The 16,042-nt window shown below is 50.0% G+C and overlaps 1 protein-coding gene across 1 annotated transcript in view; it reads right to left on the bottom strand.

The window, feature by feature from the left end:
- Window positions 1-16,042, bottom strand: part of IGSF21 (immunoglobin superfamily member 21) — a 241,910-nt gene that overhangs the window by 3,352 nt on the left and 222,516 nt on the right. The window contains exons 5-6 of the mRNA XM_088790243.1: window positions 8,211-8,326; window positions 5,092-5,566 (exon numbers count right to left, since the gene is read on the bottom strand). Of these exons, the coding sequence (XP_088646369.1) occupies window positions 5,092-5,566; window positions 8,211-8,326 (591 nt within the window). The remainder of the gene's footprint in view (window positions 1-5,091; window positions 5,567-8,210; window positions 8,327-16,042) is intronic.

Genomic DNA, 16,042 nt, shown 5'->3' with positions numbered 1-16,042 from the left:
GCTGAGACGTGAAGTTCATGAGGAGGGTTCTGGGCAGAGGGAACAGCCAGCGCATGGCACTGAGGCAGAAGGCCAGGGGGTAATGAAGGTGGGGGCTGGGGACAGACCCTGTAGCACTTCCTGGGCCGGACGAAGGCCTTAGGATATTGTTCAGAGTGTCATGCCTGCTCTGTGCCACTCTCTGTGAACATCTTCCAGGGGTGGTAGCAGGAGAAAAGCTTTGTCCCCAGCCCCCTGAGACCTCCCCACCTGCCCTTCCCCTAGCCTCTCCTTCCCACTGAGACTCTCTAAGCAGAAATCAGAGCAGCCGGCAGATATGGGTGGTGTCCTAAGCACAGCCAAGTTCACTCTCTGAGAAGGAGACCAAAAGACTGTTAATTAACCCCCCAGCAAGACATCTGAAGTGCCACATGGGGCTGACAGAAGCCTCAGCGGGAAGAGCTGGGGCTGCTCTCAAGAGGGGGATGGCAGGGAAGGTGAGGGCAGTTTCCATGGCCACAGCCACAGGCGTGAGACAGGAGTGCTGGCCTGGGAGTCTGAGGGCCAGTTCTGCCCTGTTCTGTGCCCTTGGGCGACTCACTTCACCCGACTTTCCCCAAGCACAAAATGGGAACACGGATAACAACCTGTGCCTACCCACCACACTGGTTGTTAGGAATATCAGGAGATGGAGGGATGAAGGCTAACATGTGTCAGGTGTGTGACAGGTGATACCCTCCACGCCTTGTGCATGATCACATTTAACCTTCTGACCTTTTGCAGTTGTCCCCATAAGGGATGGGCTCAAGCCACTTTTTTGCCTTCTTTATTATTAACACTTAAGTTCTGTGAAAGTCGGTTTGCAGGCGGGAAGCCCTCCATAGGGAGGTGTGGCCCTGGGTTAGTTTGTCTGCTCCTTTGTCCTGCTGGAACGGCACTGTCCTGCTGCAGCCAGCAGAGGGCGCAGCAGGGAGGGCACCCCTGTGCCCAAGAAGCTTGAAGCCCTGGCGGGCAAGGTGAGACCCCTTTCCCCTTCCGGGTCAGATTCCTCACTGCCCTGTTTTCTAATGGTCCCAACTACTTCCTGCAGGTTCGGGCCTGGACATACTGACCCCAAGGGGTGAGGGACGTTTATCAGGTGTCTAACGTGCACTAAACCCCATTTTAGGACTGTCACACCCACCCTAGTGCTCATAAGGCAGGTTCCCATGCAGCCCATTTTGTGGCCATATAACTGACCCTAGGGAGGGCAGTGGCTTGACAGAGGTCACACAGCATGAAAGTGGTGGCAACAGGATTTGAAGGCACGCAGGTCTTCAGAGGAAAGCCAGGAGCCCAGGGTGGAGGAGAGGGAGAGCTGATGTCTTCTCCCACCAGGACAGCCAGACCCCCTCTCCTGCCTCCTGAGCTGCAGCTCCTGGAGGCTCCTGTGTGGAGCTGACCCTGAGGGGCAGAGGGGGGCAGGCGAGGGGTCTGCTCCGCCCTTTCTTCTCTGAGCTTGGTCCCAGCAGCTACTGACTAACAGGTGGCCCCTATGACTCCCGCCCTCACTGCTGCATCAAAATGTTACTTCCGGAAGCCAGGCCAGCTGCTATCACCTTTGCACTTCTGCCACCACCCTGAAACCCATTAGCAGCTGCTAGCAGTGAAATCCTGGCCCCCTTGCCTGCTCCTAGAACACACACCGAGAGTACCTGAAGCAATGGTCTCAGCCCCCAGGCTTTCACAACATCTCATCCCTGGACATATGAGTATAGAAAACGGGAAGTCTGGAGACCCAGGATTGAGGTCTAGCCTTCAACTCTCTGGCTGTGTGACTTGGATGAATCAATTAAACTCCTTGGGCCTCAGTTTTCTCATCTATAAATGGGGAGAATAGGCTACCCCGATTTGAGGAGTTGCTCTGAAAATGACAATGGGGGAGAGAGCTGAGACAGCAATGTGAAATGTATAGTGGTGGGCATCTGCTCAGGGAAATGCAAAAGATCCTGATTCTATAAGCTGCCCTCTTTACCTTTCTGGGCATTCTGCCAGGATCGACTTATGAAATCTCATGGGAAAGATTCTCTAGGCTTCCCCCATGCACTCTGGGTGTTCATTAAGACCATCACTCACCCACTCACTCATCTATCCATCCATCGACCCATCCATCCACTCATTCTGTCCATATGTCCATCATTCCATCATATCATCCCATCCACCCATTCAGCCAGCCAGCCAGCATCCATCCACACATCTACCCATAAACCTTCCAGCCCACGCACCAAGCCATTCATTCTGCTCTACTCCTCTGGTTTTCTCTCGTACACCTAATCTGTGCTGGTCACGAGCCAGGGCGATGTTTGGCTACAGTGATGACATAACAGTAGCTTATATTTACGGAGTAGTTATTCTGTTCCTATGCTAAGCACTCTGTATATTCTCCCTTATTTAATCTTCCCAACAACCCAGAAAAGTATTAATTAAATGTTATTAGACAAGTGTTCATTAGGTAATATGTTAGGGATTGTTCTGAGCCCTGTACCATGTAGACATGGCAGGTAAAAATGCTGCCCACATTCAATTTAACTTCCAGTGGAGGAATCCAAGAAATAAGGAAATATATAATATACTCGTAAGTGGACACGAATACAATGCCGGAAAGCAAAGCAAGGTAAGGAAGAAGAAGCGGTCTGAGATAGGGTAGAAGATTTGAGTAGAAGATTTGTGCAGAGACCTGAATGAAGGAGGGATTGAGAATGCTGGGGCAAGATTATTCTAGGCAAAAAGGACAGAAAGCCAGTGCTAAGTCACAGAGGAGGACCTGAGCTGGGTATATTCAAGGAAGAATAAGGAAGACACCGTGGCTGGAGTAGTAGATGGAGCGGAGGGGAGTGATACCTGAGTACGACTGGGATTTCATTTTAAATGTGATGGCAGTCACACAGGGAAATGCAGTTCTTACGGATACAATTTGATGAATGCCTATGCAACGACCATCCCAATCAAACTCCAGAACATTCCCATCCGTCCAAAAGTTTCCCTTGTGCTTCCTTTCAGTCAATTTCCACTCTCCATAGGTAAACATTGTTTTGATTTATATCACGTGCTGAGACTTGTTTTATGTTCTAGAAGTTCATATAGATGGAATCATGCAGTATGTACTCCTTGCTGTTGGCTTCTTTCGCGCAATATGTTTTGAGTTCCATCCACGTTGAGTGCATCAGGAGTTCATTCATTTGTATGGATGAGAAGTAGTTCATTGTATGAACACACCGCTGTTTTTTTCATCCATTTGCCTAATTATGGACATCTGGGTTACTTACAGTTTTTGTTGTTGTTATGAAGAAAACTGCTGTGAGCATTCATATCCGAGTCTTTGTGGATCTATGTTTTCATTTCTCTTGGGTAAATACTTAGGAGTGAAATTACTGGGTCATAGAGGCTTTACGTTTGTAAGAAACTGCCCATTTTCCAGGTAATAGTGCTGTTTTATACTCCCACCAGCAATACCTGAGCGTTCTGATGGTCCTGTAGTTACGCCGACATTTGGTATTGTCAATCATTTCAATTTTAGCCATTCTAGTGGTTGTGAAATGGTATCTCACTGAGGTTTTAGTCTTCATTTCTCTGATGGCTAATGGTATTATGCATCTTTCTATATACTTATTGGCCACTTGTAGATATTTTTTTTTTAAAATAATTGAGTTGTCTTGTCTTTATTGATCTATAGTAGTTGTTTATATATTCTGGATACAAGTCCTTTGTCATATATCTGTATTTAGAGTATTTTCTCTCAGTCTATGAGTATAGTTTGTCGTCTCATTTTTTAAACATTGTCTTCTTGTGAGCAGATTTGAATTTTGATTAAATCCGATTTACCAATTTTCAAATTTTCATTTAATGCTTTTTGTGACCTCTCTAAGAAATCCTTGCCTACCCTAATGTTATAAAGATATGTTCCTATTTTATTCTAGAAGCTTTATGATGCTGGGTTTTACATTTAGGTCTATGATTCATCTCAAATTAATTCAGTGTGTATGCAAAACAAAGGTCCAGATTCATTTTTTCCTTATGCTTCTCCAGTTGTTTCAGGGCCATTTGTTAAAAAAGACTTCTCTATTCCCATGGACCAGCCTGGGGTCTTTTGTCAAAAATCAAGTGAGTCTCTATATGAGGGTCTATTTTTGGACGCTGTTCCATTCTATCAACCTATATGTCTACCTTTAGAGTTTTGGGTGGGTATGTATGGAAATCATGATCTGATTGATATTTTAAATGGATCAATGAGGGTGGAAAACAGAAGAGGGCACATGTGGAAGAAAGATCAGTTTGAGCCCTCTGTAATAATCCAGATGTGAACTGATGGTGGTTGGGTTAGGTGGTCCCAGAGGAAACCATGAAAAGTGGCAGATGTGGGATATATTCTAAGGCTGAGTTATCAGGGCTTGGTGATGGCCTAGATGTGGGATATGAGAAATGAGGGGGAAAAGTGGGCGACTCCAAGGGTTCTGGCTCTGGAGTGGTGTCCTCCCATGTCCTATGTGTTTCCAACCCCAACCTGGCAAAATTTCCTGACCCTGATCCAGCAGGCCTGAGACCTGCCACGTCAGTGACCCTTACCGAGGAACTCTCCTCTGAGCTCATGGGTCTCTTATTTGATCCAGAAAACGTCCTTGTCACCTCCCATGTTCCTGACTGTGACCAAGCAAACCTTCCTCGACCTTCCCATGACCTGACTCAGCAACCTTCTCTGAAGAGTCCCAAATCTTACATTCTTCACTCACCCAGCAACCCTCCCTCTGCCTTCCATGTCCCATTTCCAATCTTGAAAACCTCCCATGGTTTCTAATACTGTTTCAGAGTCTCGATCCTCCCAGACCAGACTCCCACGACCTCTCGTGTTCCCGACCCTATCCTGTGAACTCCTCTGGCCTCCCTGCATCGTCCCATGTTCTCCATTGTAGCTCAGCGAACCTGCTGAAGAACTCCGACTCTGACCTCTGTGCCCCACCCTGACTCCAGTTTGCTCCACCTCCTCCCGTCTCCATGGCCGCAGCTCGGACACCCTATTCCAGGCTCCCCTCCCCCATCTGTGCAGGCGGCCCGCAGCAGGGCATATGCAAGTCTTACCCAGTGTGACCTCTGCCTGCATGGGCATCGAAAGCGCTGGGTGCTTGACCTCGCAGCTGAAGAGGGCCTCATTGTCAATCTGCGGGTTGAGTGTCCAGGTGAGCAGGGCGCGCACCTCCACGGTGCCGTCGCTGCCCGGGGCGTGGCTATGGCGCAGGAAGTAGACAGGCTCGGCGCTGTGGACCCAGCGGGGGAACTCGCGGCTCACCACCGTCTCTGGGATGTTCTCGGTGGTTGGCTGGAGGAAGATGCTGGGGTCTGGGGTCAGGCCGTGGGAGGGATGCTCCGTGTAGGGCCGCCCACCCCGGTTCTCAGTGTCCAGCAGGGACAGTGACCTCTGCACCTTGGTGTCGTCCAGGTCACGGTGCAGGAGGCTGCGGAAGGGCCTGCTGTCCTGGAGGGGGCCAGAGCTTGCAGCCGGTGGCTCTGACAGGGGCACTGCATCGATTGGCTCCCCATCTCTTTTGAAATACACCTGAAATTGCAAGGAGAGTGTAGAAAAAGATTTTGTGCCAATGACCTGGACCTCCCCATGGGCTCTCAGAGGCAATGGCCACAGGAGGCCAGTCCTTCCAGAGCCTCCTCCTCCTCGTAGCCTTCCAGGTAGACCCCCTTGTTCCTTTTCCTCCGGCACCCCAAGATTCTGAGTCAGCTCTGTTCAATGGGGACGCAAAGGCCCTGGTGGCAGAGGCTGAGCCCCTCTCCATCACTTACCAGCTGGTGAGCCTCTGAGCCTCAGTTTCCTTACTTGTACAGAGGAATGAGAGCACCTACCTCATGGGGCTGTGGGAGGCTTAGAAACAATGTGCAGAAAGAGGGGCCCTGGACACAGCCTGGCAGTCACCTGGGCTCCAAGGGGTGGTCCGTGCCCACCCGGGGAGAGCAAGTGGGTGAGAGAGAAGGTGTGTGTGTGTGTGTGTGTGTGGGGGGCCCTGGAGATTAAATGAGATGTCAGAAGAAGAAGGAGGAAAGGATCTCTGTGTGTATGTGCGTTTTGGAGGTTTTACAGCCAAGGCAGAAAACAGGTGCATGTGTGGGAGGGAGCTAGTGTGGGGAGGAGGCAAAAGCGAAGGTCTTCATATTTTCTCTGCTAGTGGGGAATTCAAGTTTTGAGAGGCGGCACTTAATTTAATTTGCTGTCTTTTTATTTTGGTACATCTGCCCAGAGGCCCGTGGGGATTGGGTGTATTTTTTAAAATAAATCCGATAAATAAATAGATGGGAGACAGGGAGACGAGAGGGCAGGAAGCAGCTCTCAGGATGCTGGTGTAGGTGGGGGGAGGGAGGAGAGGCAGGAGAAGGGGGGGCTGAGGCCAGGGAGGTGGGAGAGGTGGGGGGTAAATGAAATGTGCAGTGCAGAGAATCTGGCAGAGTGTAGAGCTCCAACGAAGAATCTCTTATGCACATAATAGCCTGCTTTGGGTTTTTTCTTTCTTTCCTTTTCTTTTTTTTTGAATAGTCCTTCAAAAGCAGGTTTGTAATTTATATCAAAGAATTCTTTCAAGTTCTGAAGTTCCAGGCAAATGTAAGATACCTGGTATGTGGGGAGATGGGAATATATCTCTCAATATCTGAATGTTTCATTGCCATGTCTTAAATGGCAGGAGCCGGCAGGCGGGGAGGGGGCTGTCCCATAGTCCCAGGGCTATGCGGAGTGTTTCTTTGGGCCCTCCGGAAAAGTTTTTCTTTGGGGAAAAAGACCATTTTTGGGGAGGCCAGACCTCTTTAGGGGCTCCAAAGGGGAAATGTTGGGGCCATGTCCTGCTCTCACCAATAGCTGGCTTTGAAGCTGCTGTTTTATCTGTCTTCTTGGAAATACAAGGTGTGGGTGGAGGGAAATGGGCCTCACGAAACTTTCGTCTCTGCACAGCTGCCATTGCCTCACCTGTGCCCATGCACCTGCCCACTGCCCTGCCTTGGGTCTCTTTGTACATGTTTTACTGCCCTGTCCTGGGCAGTTGGTTCTATGTGGGCCTAGGTCCTGGGGTGAGGCCGGCCTGGGTCCCCAGGTCACGCCACTGGACCCTGCCTGTGAGACAGACAGGGTGTGGAATGCCCTGCCCCCCCACCTGGAACTCTAACCCTCCCTGGGGAATCCACCCCTCACGGGTCCTAGTGCTGGGAAAGACTCTCAGGGTCAAGACCTAAAGTATTACACAATGTCAACATTGGAAGGGCCTTGGGAGCATGTAGCCCATAAGTAGGGGTTCATGGAACCCCCAGGGCTCCACAAAGGTACCTCAGAGTTGTTTTATACATGCGGCTTCCATGTATTTCACTCAGACCAAACGGTCCTACTGCTTTTTAAGAAGCTGAAAACCTGTAATATTGTCCATCCTCTAACCACCTTACAGAATGAGAAGCAGACGGGTGATCTTCCTGCTCAGGGCCATTCAGTGCACGTGGCAGGGCCGGGCTGGACCCCAGATCTGTTAGTGCTCTCACGTCCTCCCCTGCCCCTGAAGCACGGGGACAGTAACTCAGGAGCTGGACTGAAACCTCAGAGCAGTTAGGTTGGGTCTAATAAGGAGGAGGCCAAACAGGGATTCCCGCTCCTTCCTTCCCTCCTCCCTTCCTCCCTCCTTCCCTCCTTGTTTCTCCCGCCCTCCTCCCTCCCTCCCTCCCTCCCTCCCTCCCTTTTTTCCTTGTCTCCTTCCCTCCCTTTCTCCCTCCCTCCACTGTGAACATGGAGCTGGAGGACATGACCTTGAGGCCCAGCTCTGTCAAGAACACTGTGGGTGACTCTGGATACACGCCTTCCCCATGCTGGGCCTCGTGTGTCTCCATCCTGCTCAATAACTAGGACAGGGGTGAACTAGATGCTGGGCTCCCCTAAAGACCACTCCCACTGTGCAGTTCTAGGATCCCAGGGTCCAGCAGAAATGGGGGTTCTCAGCCCTGGGGGACTGGGAACGAGAGACCCGTGGAGACCTGGGCGGGTCAGCTGAGTGGATGGGGTCAGACCAAGGTGAGTGGGGCAGAGTTAACTTACGCAGACCACGCCCTCTCTCTTTCCTTCTCGAGCGTGGGCACTGTGGTCACAGCTGCAGCTGGAGAAGCCACGGAGGAAAGGGCTCCAGTGTGCACTGGGGAGGGGCTGGGCACTCGGGGGTACTCACCATGGGTGCTGGCTTCCCTCCGGACACAATGCAGACCAGCGTGAAGTTCTGGGCCTGGTAGCGGCTAAACGGGGCTGGTGTGTCAGCGGCCACCACTTCGATGGAGGTGGGAGGAGCTACCCGAAAGGGAAGCACAGGAAGACAAAGGTACAGTTAACTGGAAGATTCGGGAAGTGTTCACTGATAATCTGAGATGGGCCAGGTCCCATGATGGGTGCTGGGTGGGGGTGGGGGTGCGGGGAGCAAATGTCATACAACTGCAGAGGGTACCACTGGCATCAACCACAGTGAGAAAGATGTCGCTGCTGGGTGTTCAGACAAGGCCGCTGCCTCATGGGGCTCACAGCCTGGTGGATAAGACAGCATGAATCAAGAGATGACACAGGTATATGCTAAGTGCTCCAGGTACCAGGAGGTATGACAGAGTCTAAGCTTGGCAGGCGGCAGGAACAGCATGTGCAAAGGTCTGGTGGCAGGTTGGCCCAGGGTGGGGGGGATGGGAGGCAGGCCATAGTGGTTGGAATTCAAGGATCCAGAGGAAGTGGTGCCCAGTGGGGCTGGGGAGATGCGCAGGGCCGCTGATGGTGGGTCCCCACTCCCTGGGGCAGGTTCCTACCGGCTCACGAGAGCCGACTGTGACATTTTCAGGAATTTTGTGAACTAGTTGTTAAACTGCAGCTAGCTTGAAATGGGCCACAGTGGGTGTCTTTACAGCATGGAAATCAGCCACGGCTACAAATCAGGGCTTTTTTGTTTGTTTGTTCCTTCCCCTGCCCCAGCAACCAGGAAGCAGGTTTCCCAGCGCACCGCTGTTCATGAGTTTTTCTTCTTTGTCCTGAGAGCAGTGGGGAGCCATTGAAGGTTTTAAGCAAGAGCAGTGACATGATTAGAGTTGCATTTTGAACACACTGGAATCAGAGTGTGAATTTAGGCTCGAGAGATCGGTAGCTTAGATGACGGTGAGGGCAATAAAAAGAAGTAGATGACTTTGAGAGACATTGGGACGCAGGAGGCTTCCTGCTTTCCTTTTTTTCCAGAAGCTGGCTTATTTTGACTGGTCCTGCCTTCCCCGGGCTCACTTCTCTGCTTTCCTCACCAGCTGCCACTACGGGTTTGCCAAAGACCGTGCTTCCAGGCACTGCGGGGTATTGGAAAGGACCCACGTGGAGCCAAGTCCCAGCTGGGTCACCAATACCTCCATGTCCTTGGGCAAATTTCCGACACTGTGAGCCTCAGTTCCCCGATTTGTGGAATGAGAATCCTACTTGGCAGGTGTATTCGCAGAAGAACTAGCTACTAGATATGAAAGGGCTTAGCTCAAGGCAGGAATTGACTATTCTTAGGATTCCTATTATTATTTCGCCAGCCCCCTTGTTATCAGCAGGACAGGACCCAGAAATCTTAGCACTTCCCTTTGGGAAAGCCTGTCAATTCTGGCTTATCTGGCCATGGGTCCTGAGCAGTGGGGGAAGCAGAGAAAGTGAGGAAGCGTGGGCCTTTCCTTCCTGCAGGGGGGTTTCACTCCAGTTAAGTTTAATTAAATTCGACAAACATTTCCTGACACCTACTAGGTGCAGGGCATGGTGCCAGGTGCTAGCCAGGCAGGCGATGGGTGATGAAGCAGACACAGGGCTGAGAAGCTCCTGGTCTGGCGGGGGCTACAGCCGCCTGGCAGCTCTATTTTAAGGTCTAGTGAAAGGAAGCCAGGTATGAACCACTCACTCATTCATTCAGGCAGCCACCACATGCTGTCAGCAGGGGAAGCAGACAAACAGGAAACAATGGGAGAACAATAGAGGGAGAATTGTAATTAAGTGTAAGATGGGATGAAACAGATGGTAAGTGGGGTAGGACTTCCGAGAGGGGAAAAATACACCAGAACACGTCAATTACCCAGAAGTTGCAGATTCTGCAGTCTAACTTTTCTAGCTCTGGACTGAAAACCTGGGTCCCACAGCAAGAGCCAACAGTGGCTAACACTTAGGAGGCAGGAACTGTTCTGAACCCTCACAGGTGTTAATTCACTCTATCCTCCCGTTAGTCTATGACGTGGGCTTATTTATTCCCATTTTACAGATGGGGAGATTTAAGAGGTGAAGCAATTTGCCTGAGTTCACGGAGTCAGGATTTGAACCCAAGCGCCCTGGCTCCAGAGCCCAAACTGTGACGTGCAGCTGTGGTACCTGTATCTTTGGAAAGAAGGAAGGAGCTCATACTCATTGGTACCTTTAGCCTTAAGTACACATTTTAGCCACTGGCATCACTCACTCACCTGCCACACCTCAACTTCCACAGATACAGACCCCTCAGAACCTGGTCCTGTGGGTGGCTCTACTTAACTTGGTTGCCACAAAGATGAAGGGACCATACCAATAGACACCTAGAACCTTCCTTGTAGGATTGCTTTGAGGACTACATGAGATGATGCTTACAAGATGCCTGGCACATAGCAAGCCTGAAAATACAGTTTAGCAATTTTAATTAAAATTATTTGTGTTACTAATATAAGGAGGTCATCTAGGACAATGGTTAAGAGTGTGGGCTGTAAACTCGATGACTCAGGCTTCAAAGACCAGCTGTACCACTTACTGGCTGTGTGACCTTGGGCAAGTTATTTGACCTCTCTGAACCTCAGTTTCCTCATCTGCAAAACGAAAACTATAGGGTACCTGTGAGGATTCAGTGAAGCAGTACCTGAAAATGTTTTAAAAGTGCACCCAATACGTGTCAGCTGCCTTTATTAGCAGTATTTACTTACAAAGATTCTTTCTTTGAGGCTCCTTGCTACCGGCTGGGAGAATAAAACCTGGTCTCTACCACTTGGGGCACTCACAGTTTTGTGAGGAGACCCAATACAATGACCAGTCACCCCTTGTGGCTACTGAACACTTGAAATGTGGCTTTTTCGAGTTCAGTAAATGTGCAGTAAATGTAAAACACACACCACATTTTGAAGACAATTTTAAAAAGACTGTGAAATACATCATTAATATTTATTATTGGTTACATGTTGAAATAGCATTTGGGCTACATTGGACTTAATAAACATTATTAAAATTAATTTTGCCTTTAAAACTTTTCTCCATGTGGTAATTGGAAAACTTACAATTACATGTGTGGCTTGCATTATATTTCTATTGCACAGTGCTGGTCTAGACCTGCCATTTTATAGGTTAGCAAACTGAGGTCAGAGAGAGGGAGAGATTTGCCTATAGTCACACTGGTGGCAGAGTCTGGACTGGCACCCAAGCCTTCCAAATTCTGGCCAGGGTTCTTTGCACAGCATGGGTGCGTGCACACACACACACACACACACACACACACACACACACACACACCTGCGTGGGCACCCATCCCCATTCTGGAGATCTGCACACAAGTCACGCACACCACCCACACAGACCCTGATTGGGAGCTGTGTTCCTGTCCTTTGTTATATTTCTGAGCAGGTGTTAGCAATATGTACAGTTAATCAAGCTCATAAGACAATAACAGATTTCAGTTGTATGGACGATGACACAGCAGAGCAGCTAATATCAGCACGGACAGCTCAGGCTGCTCACACTTTCCCCATCAACATAATCCTCAGTCACTGTGTCCTAGGGAAATGTCACTCTGCATCTCACCCGGTGCAGGGCTCTGAGTGAAGGCAGTCGGGGAGCTGCATACACCTGGGAGTCCCCGGCTGCTCATGGACGCTTCGCCGCACACAGCGCTCTCACCCTCTCCCCTTCCTCCTCTCTTTCCCTTGGCTCGACGGAGAACAGCACTCTTTCTCCCACAACCCACTGCTTCGTAGGCTTGTCACCTACAGGCTTCCTTCATTCTTAGTCTTCCCAACTACATCCCCTCCCCACCTCAACCCCCACCTCCATTCTCACCTCCATCCCATCTCTTCCCTGTTTCTTTCTCCACCTCCATTCTCACCTCCAAACCCATCCCCTTTTCCAGTCCTAGCCCCACTTCCATTCCCTTCCCCATCCCTATCGCTACCCGCACCCCAACTCAACCCTTATTTCCGTCTGCATCCCTTCCGTAACTCCAACCCCATCTCCATTCTCACCTCCACCCCCATCCCTGTTACAGTCTCTGACGAAGGTCAAAGCAAGCGGCCCCCTTATGTACCCATGCCGGGGATGGATCCCATGGCCCGAGGAGCAGTGTCTGGTCAAAGGCAGGTGGCCAGCAGATACAGGCACCAAGTCCACAGGACTTCCTGAACAAGAATCATCCTGGCTCTGCAATGAGCAGTGTAAAGTGGGGCCACCTGGCTATGACCCAGGTGGCATATACTGGCAAAGCATCAACAAAGACCCTGGCTCACCAATCTCCTACTCCTGTGTATCTGAAGCACCCACATTAGTGCCTCATTCCTGTGGACCTGAGATTGTGTCTTTAGAGGTGCTTGTGCTAGAACAATGCTCTCCTGGGGGGGTGCGTTCCACACATCAGTTATGACCCTCGTCAGGTGAAGAGAGACCCAGCAGGCATATGCGGCTTGCGGAGGGGATAAATAGTAGTTGCTGTAGCAGCAGGAAGAAACTAGATATGGGCAGAGCTTCAGGATTTACAAACCACTTCCAGACACATTCTTGGACTTTGTAACACCAGCTCTGGGCAGAAGGAAGAGCCCCCCAGTTCTACAAGGCTACCACCATGGTCAACCAGAGGCCACAACCATACACTCCCCTAAATCCATGGATCCCCAAGTCAAGCCAGTGGATTTCCCAGCTTATTTCTGTCTTTGCCTTAAGTGACGAGAATTGCTGCTAGAAATTTCTTGAACTGATTTCGTCTAGCATCGGGAAAGGAAACATGGCTTTGTATCTGACACAGCTGCACATCACCACTAACCTCTGTCACACCTGTTCCACGGCCATCAAGGGAGGCAGGAGTTGTTATTTTAGACGCCATAGTTAAGATCGACAGTCAGGTAATGGTTGGGTGATCAGTTTTATGAAATGAATTCTGAAATATCGCCTGCCTTTATCGCGAAAGCAGAACTTTGTTTCGGTCATAGTAACTCACTTTGGAGATAATGTGATGGCTCTCTGCTCTGTAAATCATCCCGTGGACTTTGCATTTGGGAACACAAATTTGTTCTTATATAAACACTAGCCTTCTTGGAAAGAGGCATCTGCCCCATGCTTGTTTGTAACTATCTACTCGAGTTCAATTCTCTCCCCATCAGGAGGTCCGCGCCATCTCCCGCTGGAGTCCTGGCTCCAGTGGAGACAAACCAAGGTTCCAGCCCAGACTTAGCTTCCAACCTCCCATGGGAACCTGGGCAAATCAATTACCCCTCACTACCGCCCTATGTCAGTCTTTCCATCTGTAAAATGGGTTCAGTAAAACATACCCTGCCAATCTTTCAGCTGCCAGGATTTTTGAGAGGAGAAGCAAATGAGAAAATGGGCATAAACCTTTTACAATGACACACCTTTTACAAAGTGCTGCACAAACTGAAAGGGATTATTTATATTATCTCTTTGATTGCCCACACCCGTCCCTTGGCTGCAAGAGACGCATAGAGGAGTTTCATTCCCTCCCTGGAATGGCCATTGTCTGGAGGAAGGGATAATCTGTCCTGTTCCTTGGGTACCACTTTATAACGGTGCTTAGTACACTTCTGCTCTGAGTGTGATTTATCATGGGGTAGTAATCAATTAGATTTAGGGGAGGGGGAGGGAAGGGAAAAGACAAGTTCAAAATTATATTATTTGCAAAAATCCATTTTTTTCCCTCTCAGCATGCCTGCTCTATTGACTGCCTTTCTTTTCAATCAGCTCCTAGTCATTACACTATATTTCAAAAGAAAAAGGAAAAGAAAACGACCCTTTTAATATAAAAGTGTCCGTGAATATAAATGTGCCTCCATGGTCCCTATTTTCATTTCCTTCCTTTTTTTGGGTCCCAATTCTCAGTTTTTCTTTTCTATCTGCTCTACCAGTCTCTTTCTACTTCTTTAAGATAACGGCTGAAAAGAGTGCCTCCTCCAGGAAGTCCTCTCTGCTCCAGCTACACCGAGCTGCCCAAGTTTCCTTCCTCACCTTTCTCACCTCCTCTGGGCCCTGCACATACCACTCCTTCTGCTGGTTAGCTCTGCTGCATCCTTTATGGCTGGCCTTAGGTGTTTACTCCTCCAGGCAGCCTTCCAGGACTTTGCCAGACCCAGTTGGGGCTTATCCTCTGGGTTCCGGGAGCGTCCTGCTCTTGTCATACTCATAGGTGCTTGTCCTGGGTCCACGTCTATTTCTCCACTAGACTTGGGCTTCCTGAAGGCTTTTATTCAACCTCATCTCAGAGCTAGTGCAGGCCCACCACACGGGAATTCAATTTCCCTTCCTGTTTGTTTCCCTTCTTCCTTCATTGTTCTTAGCACAGGCAAATACGCAGCCTGTTTGTGGAAGAAATCCTATAAGGTCCTGAGATGCTGTGGGCCCTACCCACATCTCTAGCTTAGTTTTGATATTCCCCCTATCACTGGGCTCCAAACATACTGAGATATTTGGGGGGTGATCCATGAACACCTTAAGGTTGTTCCGACCCCAGGGCCTTTGCATCTGTTGCTTCCTCTGCCTGAAGTCCTTCACTCAGCTTTTTGCATGGCTGGGTCCTGTTCATCTTTCACCAGTCACCCTGCAATCTAAGCTAGGTCCCCCTTTTATCGTCTGTCAGAGCACTGTGTTCTTTCTCCATAGAGGTCACCATAATGTGTAATTAATTCCTGTGTCGGTTTGCATACTTGTCTTTTTCTCTGACACCCCCCACTGGCATATAAACATCACGAGGGCAGGAAGTCTTCATGTCTATGGTTGCATCCTAAGTCCCGACACACAAGGATTTGCCCAATAAATGTTTGTCAAATAAATGAGTGGATGAGTTGGGGGAAGGAGCCAGTTGTCCTGCCCTCCAGTCCCTGTACAATGCGGAAGGGCTGAAATCGCCAGTCCCGCCCCAAACCTCACAGCAGAAGCCAGAGGAGGCAGATCCCACAGTAGGAGGGGGACTCCAGCTAGAAGAGAGTAAGAAAAAGCACAACTCTTTGGTTTATGGGAAAATTAAATATTGAACTGAGTAGTAACAACAGCCAAGGGAAAAAAAAAGAACTTACAAAAAGCCCCCAAATGGTGCCGCCATCAGTGACAGGAGAGATAAACACAGCGTCTGTACTTATATGAGCTGCAACGAGCTCCTTTATGTGGCAGCTGCTGAGCGGAGCCCACCACCCGCTCCAATCCAACACGCAAGAGGTGGGAGCCCATGTGCTGATGCAATGGCGAAGGTGGGGAGCTGGGTTTCAGGTCATAGGCAGTGTGGTGGCTGCTACCCGGGACCCTCCCAGCCAGGAGATGGGGGCCTCTCTGAGTGGAGCGGGGTCACAAGGGAACTGGATGGCTGCAGCCATAATCCATCCTCCCGCCTCCCACTCCGTGGGGAGCTGGCTGGCAGCACCCGCTCACCTGCCTCGCCCCTCCCCTGCCAGCTGTTGTGCTTTCGCGGTGGTGGTGGAAGATAAAATTAACAACCCCAACTGGAGGCTCTGGCTGACTGCTCTGGGGGAGCGGGGCGGGGGGCAGGGGGGCGCTGGAGGGGGGTGCAGTGTGTGAGGTGGTGATTCAGTGAGGCTGGAGAGAGTGGGATCCCACTCAGGATACTGCTGATGGAGAAATAAAGTCCCGCGTGCGCGCGCGCACACACACACACACACACACACACACACACACACACACACTTAAGGGGATAGTGGAGAAGCCAGGCCGCAGGTTTTGTGTTAGATCTGGTATTTTAGTGCTATTCTGTAAACTATGTTTTTAACCTGGTGGCTCTCA

The sequence above is a fragment of the Rhinolophus sinicus genome, chromosome 14 (assembly GCF_057876585.1).
Source record: "Rhinolophus sinicus isolate RSI-liver-muscle chromosome 14, RSI-T2T, whole genome shotgun sequence".
In the NCBI taxonomy this organism is placed as follows: domain Eukaryota; kingdom Metazoa; phylum Chordata; class Mammalia; order Chiroptera; family Rhinolophidae; genus Rhinolophus; species Rhinolophus sinicus.
This window is presented reverse-complemented; position numbering and strand designations above follow the sequence as displayed.